The sequence below is a fragment of the Ictidomys tridecemlineatus genome, chromosome 4, assembly GCF_052094955.1.
Source record: "Ictidomys tridecemlineatus isolate mIctTri1 chromosome 4, mIctTri1.hap1, whole genome shotgun sequence".
Lineage (NCBI taxonomy): Eukaryota > Metazoa > Chordata > Mammalia > Rodentia > Sciuridae > Ictidomys > Ictidomys tridecemlineatus.
In genome coordinates, this window is record NC_135480.1 from 49,393,828 (window position 1) to 49,409,214 (window position 15,387).

Genomic DNA, 15,387 nt, shown 5'->3' on the forward strand with positions numbered 1-15,387 from the left:
GTGACCTAGCTCTTGTCTTGCTACTTAGCAACCTCAGCTTTCTCATCTGTAAAATGGCAATGACAGCAAGAGGCTTTTATGACTGTAAGGTACAACGAGATTATGACATAATGCTTCTCAGCCCTTGGTAGGTGTCGAAATGAAAAGACCAAGGGAATATGTTGTCCCTTTTGGGACGAGCTCACACAGTAACCCTGAGGTCACAGGGACAGGACCATGAGCCAGAAAAAAGAGTGCAGAAGAGGCAGGTTACACCAGAAAAGTGATACTTACTTCCACATCTGCAGGGACTAAGGATTTCCTCTCTCCCCCTCCTGCTTCCCACCTGCTTTTGCTCTTCCTCCACTCCTCCTTCCTATCGGCTCTCCCTCCCTGCCTTTCTCTTACCACTTTACACCCAGCATCTCAGTTCACCACAAGGAAGTCTTTATCCTTTCTATATTTGACCCAATTGGTAAGAAGTGCCAGGAGGAGGGGGCCGGCCCGCACCCACCCAGCGTCCAGAGCAGCTCTCCTTCCCAGACGTGGCTGCTGACTTACCCCCGGTGCCCCTGGGAAGGTGGGGCGTGGAATCCCAGGCAGCCCCAGCTTGTTGTGAATGGCAGTGGCGGAGACGATCTGGGCTGATGACATGGCTGCCATGTGCTGCAGGGCCTTGTCCTTTGCGGTCTGATCCTTGAAGGTGACAGTGACACACTGACTTTTAATACAGAATGCACGGCTACCAGGCAGGTTAGACAGCCACAGCCATGAGCACATGGACTAAAATACAGAGCCACAAAAGAGGCCGAGAAAGCAGACATGCATGGATAAATGAACACGGCCAGGAGGCTGGAACACGCTCCACTAACGTGACGCTGAACACTCGCGGAAAACACCCAATGGAGAGGTGTGTTTTTTTTTTAAATCTGAATCCATTTTCTAACAGAACGGGGAAGCCTTTGAGAAGAGTAGACAATGTATTTATTTTTTCAGCTTCCAGAAGGAGATTTCTCCAATTACTTAACACAGAGGGGAGTCCAGTGGGAGAGGCCCTGCTTTTAAGTACACAGATGAGGGGAGCAGAGAAGAAATGTGCCATAAACTGGGGGCAGGATCATCCAGAGAGCGTGGAGAGCCTGTGTGTGTGCCGGCTGTCACAGGGCCACAGTCCCAGGAGCTGCTGGGGTCATGCGAGGCCGGGGAGCCCTGGCAGACACCTGGTGGGGATAGTTCAGAAGCAGCGGGGTGGACAAGGGGGACCAGCCAAGCAGCATGCTGGCGGGGCGCATGCTTTCTCGAGTATCCCCGCCGTGGGTCTAAGGCTACATGGCTTCTTACAAAAGCTCAGGAGGTAAGGGACACTACAGGTGGGTGGTTTCTCCTTTTCCCAAATGAGTTTTTCTAGAAAAGCCAAGACTGGTAACACAAAGCTAGCCAAAAAAAAAAAAAAAGTCTGCCAAGCACAGCTAAAATACAGAATACTCAGTTTGGTGAAAATACTTACCATGCTTGTTACCTGGATACAACAATAAACAATTTGTTAAAAGGATTGCGTACAAAGGCAGGATTATTTTTCTTCTTCAGTAAAAAATATATATGTACACAAACACAATTCTTGGATACAATAAAACGTAGAGGAGCATTGGCATTCCCACCCCTCACCATATCTTAGGAGAAATGTATGATCTATATGGCTCTCTAGAAAATCCATCACCAACAAGAGTGCCCAACAACAATCAAAAAACTTCCCCCCACTCCTTCATGCTGGTCCTATGCTTCCCCAGGATAGAAGGAGCAATGGTGAGACCGTGATGTATGACAGGCCCCCACTGCTGCTGGCAGGGCTGCACTAGGTCAGCATGTGAAGGTTCCGGGCTGTAGGTAGAGGGTCTATATACCAGTACCAGAAGCCATTAAGGCAGAAACAAAATGGAAACACCATAATCAAGGGTGTGCCCTCCACAGCTGCCCGTTCAGAATTCACAGTGAGGGATGGTCCACCGGGCAGCTGCAGGCTAAGACGCTGAGTGCCAGCTGAGAGGCGGCTTCCATGTTTACATATCTCACCAGAGGTGAGGAATAAACACACTGCGGAGCCAAAGGCAAGGCCAAGAGGACACTGAAGAAATCAGAGCCTACAAAACAACGTAGCTTGGTGGTACAGCACCTCCCTGGCTTGTATGAGGCTCTGGGTTCCATTCCCAGCACCAAATAAACAAAAACCAAAAATTAAACAACTTTAGGGGCTTCCAAGAAAGACCCACTAGGTACTGCCAAGGTATAGACACAACTCTGCCCCATAACCACCAAGAACACCACGTGAATTTTTCAAAATGCTCATATTAATCCTTGGAAAAGAGGAGGGATGGGGGGAAAGAGGAAGAAGAAAAGTCTAACACTTGCATGAATTTTTATATTTCATATATTTCTGTGGCCCACAACTGAAAAACCAAAAAGCTGCAAATACAGCATTTTGGAAGTGTGCATGGTCATTATGAACATCTGCAATGGCACCTGCTGTAGCTAAATGACACTGTGCAGCCCTGGAAGCTTGCAGGATTACTAGTCCCCGTGGGAATGGACCCCGGTGACTCAGAGTGTTGCCTGTTATCTCTTTTCATCATATGGCATCCTTCCAGGTAAAGCTCCATTTGCTAACTCGCCAAATGCTCTCACCTGAAGCCAGCTTCCTCGAGTATTTTTTTTTTTAAGTTAAAACAAACAAACAACAACAACAAAGAACACCTAAAACATCTCACATTGTGAGAATACCGGGAGAGGGGGGGAAGTCTTGAAGTTGATGAAATTTTATAATAAACTGATTAGGAGGGTGCACATGCCCTAGAGCTGAACTGGGCCCAACAGAAATGGATGTCAGTGCCTGTCAATCCACTTTTAAATGTCCTGTGGCTTCACCTGCTCCCTGGCCCATCCAGTCATACCTACTCCATTCAGAGGCAAGAACACCTTGACATCAACCCACACTTGTTGGTTTCTCTTTGGATCAGTCACTTTGGACTCTAGCCCCCAAGCCTCTTAAGCCCTTATAAGAAGTTGCAAATGCTTTCAAAGTGATTTCTGAAACTGAGGTAATGGCACAGGTGTGACCACAGGAGCCTTCCTCAGCCCACAACATGCCCTGCAACTCCTCTGGGGCCCAAGCTAGGGGAGCTTGGAAAACAGCAACCTGGACAACTTCTCTCCACCTGACTGACGTGAATTCTGAAGACTGACAAGCTATAAATAAAGAGCTGTGGGTTTGGATCTATTCCAAAAAAAGGTCCCAGGGCCTCTCACAGACATGCGTGGTCTGTGTTTATGCTGGTGACAGGGATTCTTCTTGCCCAACTACAAGATGTTTGGCATACTTGGGTGAGGAAACTTACAAATAGAAAGTCCAGGTCCAAGTGTAAAATAGTTCTCTGTATCTCCGTAACCCTTCTCTATTAAGGGTTCCATGAGATGGTTCCCTTTGCTTGGCTTACTGAAAAGCTCTTGAAAATTTTCACAAAAGCTCATCTTGTTTGCACCAGGGAAATCAGTCAGTGTGGGAAAGAAGAAAAGTATCTTTGCTGTGTGTGTGTGTGTCACCCAGCTGCAGAACATGATGTTTTGCTTTTGTTTAAAGTTTGACTCTCTTATTACGAAGCATTGCACCAGGTACTTAATGAAAACAAGAGTTCAAAAGCAGGTGGGCAATCACTTTGACCACATCCACATGCTCTCTGATGAAGGGTGCACCTGCTGGGGAAATGACATAAATGGGCTGGGTTACCTAGACAAGTCATTTCACACCCTGAGATTTTCCTCATCTACTAAACAAAAAGACACATTTTATTCTCTAATGGTTCTAAAAGTATGTTTACCTAAGAGGGTACATTCCCTTATAAACAAATACATCTAAATACATTTAGCCACAACAACAACAACAAAAAAAATGCTAGTGTGAGGACAGGAGATGTTAACATTTAGGCAGCTCTTGGCTGCCTATCCTAATAGAGAGAAAGCCAAGTGTGGAATGGAAATTTCACCTCAAGTAGTGGTTCTTTCTGCACTTGACCTACCTATTGGAGAATAGGCAATTTTCTGCAAATGGACTAAAATGTCTATGCCCGTGATTTCCTACCTTTTGTAGTGGATCTGCTCTGTTCATTTAATTTTATAGCATCAATCCTTTATCTATGATATAGATGTGAAAATTAAAAGGATTAATTTTTTTGTTTAAAATCTAAAGTAACCCTGCAGATGGATAATAAGCACAGCCAGGGCTACCTGGAAATGAGAACCAAGAGGCTCGCTGCAGACCCACTTATCCTGAAAGGGGAGTTTGGAGGATGCCGGGCTAAGAGATTCAATGGATGGATCTCTCAATTGTCATTTTCAGCCAGAGACACATGCCTGGCTTCAGAAAATTTATAACTGTAAGTGTCAGACCCCAGTAAATAGCTTCCCTCTGTCACTCTGGTCTTACATCCCGGCCTTTTACACATTCAACTTTATCCTTTCCTCTTGTCATCCTGCTAAAGGGAAAGGGATTAATCTATTCAATAAGTAAGGTTTTAACAACATCTAAAAGTGTGTGCTACATTGCACCCCAAATTAACTTTATCCTGAGATGTATTCACACCAACATTTCTGAGATGTGGATGAGATTTGTGAAGGATGAGCCCACGGTATTTATCTTGAAAATCTGCGATTAAGTCACTATAGGGTTAGAATCCTCAGTGTCCAAGATTACAGGAAATACTCTTTGAGTATCGTGTGTGTACATATGTGAGCAAGGGAAGAAAACCGTGTGCTAGAAAAAGGCTTGGACAAGTTCACAATGCCTCCTCCATTACTGATTTCTAGACCCTCTATTCTTAAGATTACAAAGAATAAAGCCACAAAATGATTAATGGGAACTGAGGAAAGAAATGGCAAGTCACCATCTTCCAGATGAACTCTAACTTGATGCCTTGATCTGCAATACGAGAAACACTTAAGGGCAGAAATTGTGAATCTTTAGACTGCTGATAGGAAAGTGGGTGGGCTGTACTTCTAAGCACAAGTGGTCCAAGCGACCTGAGAATGAGGGCAGATGAAGCACTCTGTCCAGGATGCGTGTCTCATTACCGACCCTTCTTTCTTCACAATCCAATTTCTGGTTCACAGGGCCATCAATGGCCTCACTGCCCCGGCCTCACGGTCCAGCAGGCTGTGGTCAGACAGAAACTCCTCAGCCTGAAGCTTCTCAAATTGTTATTGTTACTAAGTAAACAGGCTTTCATATTTCATGAAGCAGAGCAGGGCTGCTGCTCTGCCTATTCCCCGACAGCCTCCTTCTGCAGGACTGCAGTGGACACAGGGTTTGGAAATGCCTGCTTGGAACCCAGGGGACGGCTCTCCCACAAGGATCCACGACAGGCAGGCATGTGCTCTCAGAACAACAGGACATCTTAGGGATCAGACTGGATATCAGGAGGGTCTTATCTTCCCTTCTCCTCCCTGCCTTCCCAGCTTCTGATTATCCTGCAATATCAATTACCTCATACTCTTTAGGCATTAACCATAGACAAATTTTAAAGGTAATATAAAAAGGTCACAGGCTTGCATATACAAGATATCACAGCTGCCATATATGGAATGTTAATGAATAGCATACTAAACCAGCGTATCCAAACAGTTTATTCGTGGGCCAACATTTCAAAGTTTAAAGATTCCAATTAAATTTATTCATATGGAAGCCAACCAACATATCAGGAAAAACATATAAAGACAAAAAAAAAAAAAAAAACTATGATAGCTGTGAAATGTTTGCCTCAAGGGCTGGGAATCTGGCTCACTGGGAGAGCACTTGCCTATCATGCACAACGCCCTGAGTTCAACTCCCAGCAACACAGGGTGGCAGGTGGGGGTGGGAGGTCATTCCAAAACTACATTTGGAATATACAGTAATATAAAACCAAATACAAAAGTATGATGCAAGTTTGCTTGAAAAGTCACCTTTTTCAGAAAAAGATAAAAAATATTTCCCTAAGAAGTAATTTTTTCTAACCTTGTGTTATGCGGATTGACATGCCCTCTGCAATTATCAGCCATAACCCTGGCGCAGATAAACATCACTAAACTATATGATGGTTTTAGAGAAAGGACAGAGGGCACTTGAATTTTTTCTAGCCATGATCTCTAATTTGCTTATTATTAGAGAAGGCAGGAGTAAATACAAAAGGGGGCTATTCTGGTCAGGCAGCCGCTAATGCAGAGGAGAGAAGCCACATTCATACTTCTCCTGACTTGCCGCCTAATGAGTAGCAATTAATTCATCTTATTGTATTTCCAAATGCCAAAGACTCCATTCACATCAAAGAAAAAATTTTCAAGGCTTTTACCATTGTTCATTTTTAAATATACTGAACTATATTTAGTATTTTATAACTGTTAACAGCGGTTCTTTTAATTCTGATGTGGGGCTTAGTATCATAAAGGACCTCAGAGGAGGAGACTGGTAGGGGTACCTTATGGCCTTCCAGGAAGCCTGCCACGGAGGACAGCTTTGCTTCAGACCAGGTCTGAGTGTTAGGGAGAAGGTACCCTCTGACCTTTGTCCCTTCTCTGGGAGGTGACAGCATGGGGCAGAAGGTGGCTCCCCTCATAGGCCGGAGGAACCCCAGCCGGCAGCTGGCTGGAGCTGAGCTCCAGAGTGAGCACTAGCTGCCACTGCTCATCTCCTGTTTCCTCAGATACAGAGACATAGGAGAAAGGCTCAGAGGGGAGCCGATGCCCAGATCTCAAGTCAGAGAAATGACCCCCATCCGTGACCAGCACTCTTTGGGAAGGGAGCATGGCACTATGCAAAGAGCCTGGGCTTTGGCCCCAGACAGCCCTGGAATCAAGTTCAAAAATTTGTGGCCCTTGACAAGACATAGCCATACTGATCCAATGCTTCTTTTTCTAATGCTTCTTTTTCTATGAAGCAAGTGTCAAAACAGTCCTGCTCAGGACTGCCTCAAGCACTCTACGCAGGACCCTTGAGACCAACCAACCTGCTATCCAGCCTTCACCCTGCTCAGAACCTGAAATGCCCAGGAACTTGGGTCCTCACGACACAATCTTGGAATTGGATATTATTCTAGGGCATTCTCTACATTGCAGGTTCTTCAATGGAAGTTGATTAACAACAGATGTCTCTATTTAGGAATAAAAACATAAAATGAGGTTGTTTCTAATGCTCATTAAATGAAAATCTAGACCTAGGTCAGTTCACATAGAAAAGTCGGGCATGGTGGCAAAGCCTATAATTCCAGCTACTGGAATGAAGCAGGAGGATCACAAGTTTAAGGCCAGACTCAGCAACTTAGCAAGGTCTTAAGCAACTTAGATAGATCCCGTCTCAATATAAAAAAATAAAAAGGAGTGGAGATGTACCCCAGTGGTAAAGTACCGCAGGTTCAGGCCTAGTACCAAAAAAGAAACAAACAAAAAGAACAAGTCAGTTCACACGGGTCAAGAGGCCCAATGTGCAAGGCCACACTGCTGATGAGAGGTTCTGCATCATATTTAGAACAAGAAATTGCCTCCCTTCTGAGTTTTAATTCAGTTAAACTAAAAACAAGGTATTGAAAATATCTTTAGGAGAAAGGGTACACGTCACGAAAGCAAAAGAGCTTGGCGAAGGCTGGGAAATGCCAGGAAAACCGCAAAACTTCCCAACCTGTGATGGCCAAGTAGCTGGGTGGCTGGCAGACCCTCTCTGCCACCTTCTCCCTGGGAACAGAGTGGCCCAGAGGAAGCACAGGCAGGGGAAGTGAAGCAGGTCTATCTTCTCGGTGGCAGGCCCTTCCTGGGTGGACTCAGTAGAGATACAAACAGGAAGCAGCAGGGTGGGCGTGAGAGATGCCCCATGGAAGTTCTTCAACTCAAGAGAATGAAATAGGCAACATGAACTTTAAGTTCTTTGCTTATCGGAAGGAACAGTAAATTGGAAAGAAAAGCCTGTTCAGAAATCAAATCACAAAGGTGGGGGGGGGGCAAGAATGAAAATGGCCCTGGGGGAGCGCATGTTGCTTGTAAATTAGTCACCAATGACTGGAGGCAATCAGAGAGGTTTGGGATGCAATGTCAGCCAGTATACGAGGAGCCTCTCCAGTGGTACCCAGGGTCCTCATAAACACATCTCCTAAGATATACTCCTGCTGAGGTTAGGGCAGGGCCAAGTAGTCCCACGTCATGTACTTCCCCAGACACACAAAACATGAACTGGAAGTGGCTTGGTCCATCTTCTCTGAAGGTGAAGATGGTCCATGGTGTGCCATGGTGTCTGCAGAGCTGGGCTGTGGTTTCCACAGCCTCTGACACCAGCAAATAAAGGATGACCTCTGTGCTGCTGATGAGGAAAAAGGCCTCCAGGCAAGGTCAGAGCAACTGATCTACAAAGAGATTCAGAGCAGAAAACCAAGCAGGCACTCTGAACAGGAAAGAGAGACTGCTTACAGAGAATACTTCCACACTCTTTCTATATGTTGGGACAATAAATTCCTGGAACTTAACAAACAAAAAATAATAATAATAATAATATGGGGGTTGGGTGGGAGGCGTAGATGACTTTTTCATGAATTAATGGTGAGTAAAACTATCAAACTGGAGAACAACTTCCAACATCGCCATCTAGTCCTCACACCATGCTGCGGTTTCTCACAACTCAATTGGAGATGCCAGTTAAGAGGCTAAACCAGAGGAAAGGGATAAAAATAAATGAAACCTATGCGGATGACATTGCTGTAGATGCACAAAAATCCAAGGCAGAGTCCTTACTCTCCTCCTTGGAATTCCTAAATGCATATTCCCTAGGCTTATAAGCCGCCTGCCCACTATAATTGCATGGATTTTTCCTCTGTAACTGGAATCAGGCCTGGAAGTCACTGAGTCAAAAAGACTCGGTCTGCACAGGAGTCACACCTGCAGCACTCCTGTTACTGAGGGACAGCTCAAGCTTGCGTCTAGACTGGCAGTCAGCACTCTTGCTTCTCTCCTACACACTTTGGCCCAGAAAAACCAAACTCTGACTGTACATGTTTAATTTCCAAAACTCTGGTGGTCAGGCCACAAATGCATTGTATTCCCTTCTCCATCCTCTCAACTGTGACTTGTGGGTGCCTCGTACCACTCTGCTCTAGGTGCCATCCTCTTCTAGGTGCCATCTTGGCTTAGTCTGCTACAAACTGCAGAGACGACATCTCGTGTTGGTGCCAATGGCTATAGCACAAGTTCATGGCTGACAACGGGTAAACTTCTAGATTAATTTTAAGAGGGTGGGTGGAGAGTTTTCACTGGATTTGATTTCCTCAGGGACACAAAGGGCAAGAAAAGACTAGTGCGGGGACTGGTCTTGACTGGGAAAGGAGGGTGGGTAGAGGAAGTTAGAAAAAGTACAGAATAATGTTTTACCATTTGATCTGTTACATCAAGAGACAAAAGAAATTATGTCATAATGAAAATGATCATTTCTGGATCATATGAAATGTGAGTATTTAATATGTTCTTCTCTTTCCTAACTTCTATGTATCTAAAATTTAGCAATAACCACTTCATAGTTAATTTTGATGCCCACTCCAAGTTAATTACTTTTACTTTGAGGACCCAACTTTAATACGCTAAGTCTTACGCACTAGTATTAAAAAGTTTTCTGAAAGTTCTGGGGTATATTTTGCAGACTTCAAAACTTATAATTCACTGTTTAAAACAATGAGCAAGAAAGAGCAAAGAGGTAGTCATGATGGACTGAAGCAGCCATGGACAACCAGAGGACTGGTAAAGGCCACAGAGTTGGGTCAGTTTCTGGTGGAGGCCCCCACTTCTCTCAACCACAAGTCTTGCTACCTCCCATTTGACCTCCCTCTTATTAACTATCCTCCAAAAAACAGCTAGAGAGATCTTTCCAAAGTACACACTGGAACAACATTGGGTTACTCCCCAAAGGACCAGTGAAGCCCCCTCCTCAGGGGGATGATGCAGGCCTCTCTATGGGGATCCCCCAGCCCACCTCCATGTGCTCTTCATGGTGCCCCAAACCCCTCACCTCTGTGGGAATCTTCTGCCTTTACTCTATGCTTGGATCTAAGGACATCTCCTCCACGAGGCATTCCGCAATTCTCTCAGAATTAATCATTGCTTCCTCTGGAAGCCTCTGCATCACCCTGTTTAATTTCTCCTGCAGAGCACCTAGCTATGGACAGTCTACCAGAGAACCAAGAGAAAGGGTTAGTGTCCCCTCAAAACACAGGCTGTGCATGTTCAACTCTCTATGCCTGATATTTATGAGGGCCTAGAATACACTGGGTTCCCATGAAATGTTTGTGGGCCGCAGTCATCATGTCTGTACTTTTAAAGTTCAAATCTATGAGAAAGTCTTACACATTTACGACAGTAATTTTTCTTTTGCTAAAATTAAAATGAAAGTCCACACGTTGGGGGTGAAACTGGCCTGCAAACAAGCACTCTGAGAACCACTGCAGTTAGCAGTGCAGAGCTGACCTTTGGAACGTATTCTAACAGATTTTTAAGAGTTTGCAGCTAGGATGACTCATCTGTGGGCGTGACAGAAGATTGACCACTATCTCTAGGAGGCTTTTCTTCAGGGGAAAGCAGAGAGCAGTCCACAGAACTTAGAGCATGAGCTTCAGTGGGTCTGGCCAGTGGGACTGTCCAGAGGCTGATAGGCACAGCATGAGAGTCGACTCCTTCTCCTTCTGCCTAAACTAGGGTGGTTTCTCAAACTCTATTCCATAGAACAGCCAAAGAGGACATGGCTACAAATGTGAGAGAGTGAGCTTCAATTAGAACAGTTTTTACTCATTCATAGACTGAAGGTTTTAGTAGAATTTCAATTTGAAAAATGAGTTCTGCTGCCTTTCAAAAAGAATGGCAAACCAGTAGCCTCAGGGATTGTGCCACATTCTTCCCTGGGAAGTAAAGAGAGGCTTGGAAGTAAGAAGATTCACAAGGAAGCTGCACAAGCCCCTGGGCCCAGGTGTGGACACAGAACTTTTCAAATTCTGTGGGAGGACAGGGAAATGTGAGCATGGCTTTGGTCTCCTCAGGAGAACCACAGACCTGTCTGCCCCTCTGATTTCTGAACATGTGGAACAGCGATAATCAGCCTAGTGGAGCAAGTGTCACCAAGGACAGACCCTGGGATGGAGAGTCATCAGTCACCTTTTCCAGGAAAACTCCAATATCTTCTTCTGCAAAGTACAGCATGTCATGTAATCTTGAGTACTTCTGCCACCCCAAACTTCTTGCCCAGAAGTTACCCTTGTTGCCTTCGGGGATGACTTCATGTTCGTGTTTTGAGTTTATTTCTTTAGTTAGCATGGGAGGCCAAGAAGACTATGGCTCTCAGTCCCAAGATGAACTCCAAGAGTCTCCTCCCATCTCCTCACCAGAACCCAGCCGAGTGCAGATGGGGCAGTGAGCTCAACCTCTCCAAGAATCAACAGACTGGAGGCTCATCCTTGCACCATTTAATCAGGACGATGAAGGATGAAAAATGTCCACGGAAGGCAGGAGCAATATTACCATCAAGCAGGTAAAAGCCACCACTCTCCTACAACTGTTACAATATCCTCTGAGTTGGTGACACAGTGGTTCTCCAGCCAGGACCATCCCCTAAATTACTGATGATCACTATGGAGTCAGTCCCAAATGAAGTCCAAATTCTGGCCAACTGCTCAAAGGGAAAATATGGGCTCCCAGTGGCGAGCTGGTAGCAAGTTTGTACACTCAGCTCCAAGGAGCATGGGGAGAACCCGTGATCTAAAGTGTGTTGGTATGGCGCCTTCTGCTTGAGAACATCTTCCCATCTCCACTAGATGAAAGCCCATGGCAAAGGAAAGTAGTTTAGAATTCAGGAGGATTTGAATTCAGACTCTGCCTTAGCCCCTTACGAGCTGGGTGACCGAGTCTTACATTGTAGTGAGCTCAAATGAGAGAGCATGTAAGAAGTTCTGCACCAAAATAAAACTGCTGTCTTTTAATTCCCAAACTCAGAAGCACATCCTTTGTGAGCTCATCCCTAAGATTCCCTGCACGTTTCATTGTGGCTCTTTATGCTAACCCCAGTGTGCCCTAGGTTTCACATTCCCATTCACATGGCCAGCACTGTAGAGGGAGTTGGCTGCTGACTTCCCATCAGGACGAGCTCTATGCCCGGAACCCTCAACCCGTATTAGCTGATGGAAAAACAAAAAACTCCAGTTCCAAGAATAATGTGGTAGGGAAGAAGGAAAGGATCTAAAAGAAGACAGAGGTAGTTTGGGAGCTTACATGCTGTATCAGTTGCTTTTCTGTAGCCTGCTTCTACCTCCTCTTTGTGTCTGCCCCAAAGAGCGGGATAGTGCGGAAAGTGTGGGGAAAGTTTTCTTCTCTTTCTTTTATTGGGTCATTAGAGCTGTACATAATGGGGTGATTCATTGTTACATATTCATACACGCACACAAGACAATTTAATTTGGCCAATATCATACCCCAGTAGTTCCCCCCTCTCCCTCTCTTCCTCTCTCCCCCTGGTCCCTTTGCTCCACTGAACTCCCTTTTATTTTCATGAGACACTACCCCCCATCCTTTTTTTCTTTTTTTCTTCTCTAGCTTCCAGAGATGAGAAAAAAACATAACCCTTGACAGAAAGTTTGTCAGGTTTTTGTTTGTTTGTTTGTTTGTTTGTTTTAAAGGAATAATTAACAGTACCCAACATCTCACATTCCCATTTGCACAGCCAATTCTGTGCTAGGGTATTGGTTACTAATTGCCCACCAAGATGAGCACCATGCCTGAACTCTCAAGCAGGATTTACACCAATTTCTGCCTGTATGTACATGTATAGAGCAATTGCAAAATTGTTTTCATGGAATAAAATTCATAAAGTCATCAAACAATTTCCCTGTATCTCACGGCGATTTCTTATGAACAGAAGAGCATCGTTCATCTCTTAACAGGGCTTCCACAGCCTAAGGCTGTGTGCTCCTGTGAGTCAAGAGGAAACACACAGTACAGAAGCAATGCATGACCATCTCAGATGAAAACACAAAATTGGTATCTGTAAACTTCTTTGTACATCATTAATTCATTAGCTCAGAGAAACTAGAAACAGAGTCAGAACGTGAGCAAATACTGGGGTAGTTACATCCACATAGAAAGTACCGCACCTTTGGTTAAAAAGCAGAATCTATGAAGTTATCTTAGTTTTTCAACTGCTCAGCCAGTGCAGCTCCAAGCCAGCCACCATCAGCCACACGTGCAAGCGAGCCAGCATGCTGCCCACTGCAGAGGGCACACCAAATGCTCTTCCTAGCTCTAGTCCTCTGCCACAGCCAGCCTCGCCTGCATTAAAAAAGTTGGAGGACTTGGGGAGAGGCCCAGTGCTCATCAGTGGGCTGTGAGATGACACTGTTTTTCAGTGTGGAACAAAACCACAAATTTAATTAATGTATGGAGGGAGGGAAAAGCAATGATGTGCTCTAAAAATTATTTTTTACTCTAAACTATAATCCCTTCATGTGAAGTGTAAGTCCTTTGCATTTCTAAAACGCATTAGAGAAAAACAAAGGTCATGCAAGTTTTATTGCGAATTTTAGAAGGGGAAAAGTAGGGAGGGTTTTTTTATTTCATAATTGTCCATGCCTTCGTTTTTGCTATGAAATGTGTTTTAAGAAACTGGAAAATGAGGCATGGGTAAAAAATTTTAACTGGTACTGCAAACATGAGTTTGATCAAGAGCTTTTCCATGCCAAAGATCCATCTTTTTTTGCTTAAGGCCACACTTTAAATTTCCTTTTAATAAGAGAGCCATTCACTTTTAAAAGAACATTAAGCAATGTGGAAGAAATCTGGCTAAAAATACTCTATGTTGCAAGAGACATACATGAAGAAGATGTATTTTTATAAGTATTCTCAAAAATGCATCAGAAGTACAAATAAAAATAATTTCTAAATATTTCTGACAAGTAATTTTGTTACTTGTTAGAAATTTTCACTTTGGAAATCAATTTTTTAAAAATAACATCTCCATCAACTCTGCATCTCTGGACCAACTTCTTGTTTTTAAAGCTCTCCTAGCCAAGGGCTGCTTGGTGGACATTCAAAGGCGTTTAAAAAAAAAAAATTGTCTTTCTGTGCTGAAAAGTTATCAAGGCCAGCTCTCTGCTGCATTTGCATTGTTATTAGGAAAACACACACACACACACACACACACACACACACACACACACACTCACTCTCTCTCTCTTTTTCTCTCACCCGCACATTGAGTTTAATGTGAGGCTAGTACAGAAACAGAGAGATTAGACACAAAGAAATGTAAACAGCTCTCACATGCGAGGAAACTAGGTTACCAGAATCCCAGCACCAGGCATTCACCAGTCACCATGGAAAACAGGAAGTGAGATGCATAGCAACCACAAGCCAAAAAGCAGAAAAGCGCATACCTTTAGCTTGGAATGAAAATCACGAGATTTCCTTCTGGCAAGAACCTGAATGTGACTAGACACCTGCAGGGTAGGGGAAGGGAGGAAAACAAAGGAAAAGCCTGTAACCATGGAGATGAAAAGCCCCCTACAACTGGGCAAGCCAGACGTACCTTAATGGCGGCTTGAATTTCTCGAACTTTCTTTCTTGCTAAGACCTGTATATGACTAGACACCTACATTGTTCGGGTTTATGAGGGGAAACAAAAAAAACAAAACAAAACAAAACAAAAAAAGGAAATCAAAGATAAAATCGCTACTCCTCGGGAGGGGTGTGGGGAGGGGGGGGAGGTTATTTGCATCTCAACAAAGCTCCGCAGTTAGGAATACACAGTCCCAGCCAGACACCAAGCCCCCAGCACTGCTCTAAGCTTTTCAGACTGGGTCATCACTGCAGTGACTTGATTCAGGACCAAAGTTGAGGCTCATCTCTGTTTTTCTACCCGGGAAAAATCACGGGCATTGGGAAAAACTTATTATGGGAGGGATGAGAGGGGGAGAGTAGGATTGCTTTCTTTATAAAATTAAAAAAAAAAAGGTGGGAGTAGTGGTAAATGAAAATATTTATAGCTTCTCAGCATCAGTAGGGAAAATCCCTTTTTCTCGATTTAGAGGAGACGATCCATAAATTAGCACATAGTACAGAATCAAAAAGCTGAAGCTGTCGGTTGTATTCTGATCTCATTAAGAGCTCTGGATTCTGTAGCAAATGTTAAAATAATACTGACATGTAAATTAGATTTCAAAGAGAAATGGAAAGACCCAGTTAGCAGAGCTTTTTTTTTTCTTTTCCTTTTTTTTCTTTGCCCTTATAAATATCTTTAATCCTTCCACTCTTTTGGGTATTGACTGGGTGCCAAGTGGATTTGCATATTATTACAAAGCGAAATGTGTGAATACAGCCAGC

The 15,387-nt window shown here is 44.2% G+C and overlaps 1 protein-coding gene across 9 annotated transcripts in view; it reads right to left on the bottom strand.

The window, feature by feature from the left end:
• The window catches only part of Tead1 (TEA domain transcription factor 1), a 254,028-nt gene that overhangs the window by 56,538 nt on the left and 182,103 nt on the right, over positions 1-15,387 (bottom strand). For 4 of the 9 annotated variants that reach the window (XM_040284731.2, XM_078046467.1, XM_078046468.1 and 1 more), the window contains 4 exons: positions 14,594-14,656; positions 14,442-14,504; positions 1,487-1,498; positions 541-675 (listed from right to left, as the gene is read on the bottom strand). In XM_040284731.2, coding sequence (XP_040140665.1) covers positions 541-675; positions 1,487-1,498; positions 14,442-14,504; positions 14,594-14,656 — 273 coding nt within the window. The remainder of the gene's footprint in view (positions 1-540; positions 676-1,486; positions 1,499-14,441; positions 14,505-14,593; positions 14,657-15,387) is intronic. The other 5 variants (XM_021727347.3, XM_021727346.3, XM_078046466.1 and 2 more) reach the window with 5 other exon arrangements.